The sequence below is a fragment of the Belonocnema kinseyi genome, chromosome 6, assembly GCF_010883055.1.
Source record: "Belonocnema kinseyi isolate 2016_QV_RU_SX_M_011 chromosome 6, B_treatae_v1, whole genome shotgun sequence".
Classification (NCBI taxonomy): domain Eukaryota; kingdom Metazoa; phylum Arthropoda; class Insecta; order Hymenoptera; family Cynipidae; genus Belonocnema; species Belonocnema kinseyi.
Genome location: NC_046662.1, coordinates 6,102,266 through 6,105,419, shown reverse-complemented (window position 1 = coordinate 6,105,419; position 3,154 = coordinate 6,102,266). Strand labels below are relative to the sequence as shown.

At 26.5% G+C, this 3,154-nt stretch overlaps 1 protein-coding gene across 1 annotated transcript in view; it reads left to right on the top strand.

Moving 5' to 3' along the window:
* LOC117174528 (transmembrane protein 19) overlaps positions 1 to 2,067 on the top strand; it is a 21,171-nt gene extending 19,104 nt beyond the window's left edge. Inside the window, exons 6-7 of the mRNA XM_033363728.1 lie at positions 395 to 610; positions 1,607 to 2,067. Of these exons, the coding sequence (XP_033219619.1) occupies positions 395 to 610; positions 1,607 to 1,761 (371 nt within the window). The 3' untranslated portion in view covers positions 1,762 to 2,067. The remainder of the gene's footprint in view (positions 1 to 394; positions 611 to 1,606) is intronic.
* Positions 2,068 to 3,154: the final 1,087 nt, after the last annotated feature.

Genomic DNA, 3,154 nt, shown 5'->3' with positions numbered 1-3,154 from the left:
TTAAAGATTATATGAGAGGAGGTCAATGATTATATGGGAGGAGGTTAAAAATTATTTGGGAGGATGTTAAAGATTATATGGGAGGAGGTTAACGATTATATGTGAGGAGTTTAAAGATGATATGGTAGGAGGTTGAAGATTACATGGGAGGAGGTTGAAGATTCTATGGAAAGATGTTAAAGATTATATGAAAAGATGTTAAAGATTATATGGGAGGATTTTAAAGATTATATGGGAGGAGGTTAAAGATTATATGGGAGTGACGCTAATACCAACATTGTAAAAGTTATATGCGACTGTTTTATCGGAGAGGTTAAAGAAAGAGGTCGAGGAAAAAAAATTTTCTCTTTTAGAAGTAGAAATTCTTCTGCTCAAATAAAAATAAATGTTGTAGGAACAAACGGTGGTGTTTCGTGGTTTGGACTTTTAGTTTCGCTACTAGGTGGACTTTTTGTTGGCTTCTTCCACTACGTGACTGTGCTATACACTGTTGATACAGCGATTTTAGGATTGGCTGCTCCGCAGTGGCCTATAATAATCGCAGGAGGAATCAGTGGACTGCTTGGAAGTATGGTTGATTCCATCCTCGGAGCCACACTTCAGTACTCTGGTAATTAAAATAATACTTCTTTCCTTGAATTAAAATCTATTATTATTTAATATCAGGGTTGCTAAATGACCTGGGAGACCGTGAATGTTTCAAGGTTTTGAAATGTAATTTTAAACCATTTGAAGGATTTTTTTATAACTAGTTATAATAAAAATAATTTAACTTTTAATTTAAGAAGTTTTCAGCTTATAAAAAAATGTAATTGTTCAATTTTGAATGTTTCTAGCTTAAAATTGCTTAAAATTATATAATTTTTAAATGCATTGATTGATTCTTAAATTAAAATCATTGTAAATTATGACCAAGATTGAATATTTTTGGAACTGAATCTTTGAACTCTATAATTTATAAAAGTTAAAAACAAATAATTATTTGGCAGTTGGACTGTATTTAATTTTAAATTCGTCATTTGAAAAATGTTATTAGCTTCCATTTCATATGTATAAAATTATTGAGCATTTAAACACAACATTTTTTAAATAAAATTTTTTTAAACTTCAGTTTTAAAAGTGAAAAATTCAAGAGATCGGCTTTGAATGCTTTAATTAAGTATAATAAACAACTAGCATATATCACACATATTCAACATATATATTTAATATATTTGTGGATAATCCGCGGCAGCTGTATTTGTGTAAATGCCAAAAAAATGAAAAAACTTCGGGTGCGAATTCGCACCAGTGTACCGTTTGAGGGTTAAAACGACTACCCAGTTATAATAGTTAATAGTTCCAGAATCTTAAGAAATTTGATATTACTAGTAATAAGATATGTTTAGAATTCGTCGCCTTAAAAGAATTCTGCATTAATAAATAATTATTTGAGAAATTTTTGGTAAATTATTTGCTGGAAAACAAGGAAAAGTGATGGAATTTTGAAAATGGACTTCTTTAGCAACCCTTTTATTCAATATTTACCTAAAAATAAATTAAATTATTCATAGAAATTATGAATAATTAATAAAAACACAGTTTCTGATAAAACATATTTTATCAGGAATCGACGAGAAAGGATATATTGTGGAGAGACCAGGAAAGGGCGTGAAACACATAAGCGGAAGGCAAATATTAGATAATCACAGTGTTAATCTCTTATCTACTATAATTATGGGACTCAGTCTTCCGCGGATAGCAAACTTACTTTGGCCATAATTATTTATACATAAGGTAAAAAGGGTGGCTCTTTAAAAAATATATTTGAATTGATATTCTTATTTGTTTAAGTGCTGGTAAAATGAATAATCAATGTTAAATTGGTTGGAACTGAAGATCAGGATTAAGAAAAAGTGGCTTTATGAATCTGCAGTATGAAAAATTGTTAAGTTAATTATATATTTATAATTATTAGATTAACATTTATAATTGTTTTCTATTATAAGAATTATAGTTTTTTTTTTTAATTTACGATGAAGAGAATTGTGATTATTGTAATAATGTAAAAAGGTGAGAATTTATATAAAATAATTTAATTTTTCCAATGAAACTTACTCTTTTCTTGATCAACTTAACTGCCATTATTTATTTTGAGACGAGTATATTTTGAAACTAGTAAAAAGTAATTGCAGGTTTTACTTAAAATATAATTTTATTTCGAATATTACATTATGATTTGGACTTCTTATCGTATATAGTTAACTTCTTACATTAACAAAAATAAATTAATATAGTAAGTGTGTATACTTATATACTATTTTGAGTGATGACCAGTCAAATGAATTGCTTTTCTTCTGGTTAATTTTGATTACAGGGTATAATAAATACTCTAGTTTTATCAACATTTGGTGCACAATTTGTTAGGTAGAAAATATTAATTAATTAATGGTTGACAGGGTTGCTACAGGTAAGGGAATTTAATACTGGTTAGAGAAAGTCGGAAGATTTTCTATAAATTGAAGTTGAAGTTGACTTAATCATTTTGTTGAAAATTTAAAAATTTGGTTAAAAAGTAATTATTTTTGGTTGCAAATTCAACAGTTTGAACTGCTTTATTAAAAATCAATTTGTTTAGTTGTAAATTTATTATTTTAGTTGAAAACCTCTTTTTTCGTTCAAAATTCAACTATTTTGTTGAAAATTAAAATTTCTTGGTTAAAAATTCATATTTTTGTATGAATATTTAACTATTCCACTTTAAAATTTATCATCTCAGTTTAAAAATCAATAATTATAAAAAAAGTTTTTTGTCTTTTTGGGTTGAAAATTAATCTATTTTGGAATACATTTTCGGTTCAAATATCAACTGTATTAAAATTTTCTGTGAGAGTTCAATTTTTGTTGAAAATTTGACTATTTAGTTTAAAATGGAACTGTTTTGCTGAAAATTCATTTTTTGTTTGAAGATTCATTATTTTACTTAAAATACCTTTTTTTTTGTGTAAGATTAAACTATTTTATAAATAATTTTTTGTTTAAATTACTTTCTTTCAACCCGAAAATAGAACTTTTACATGCTTGGTTAAACATTTATTTCTCTTCCTCGGTGAAAAATTCATGTATTTTGTTAAAAATTCAAACCTCTTGATTAGAAATTCATATTTTCGATTGA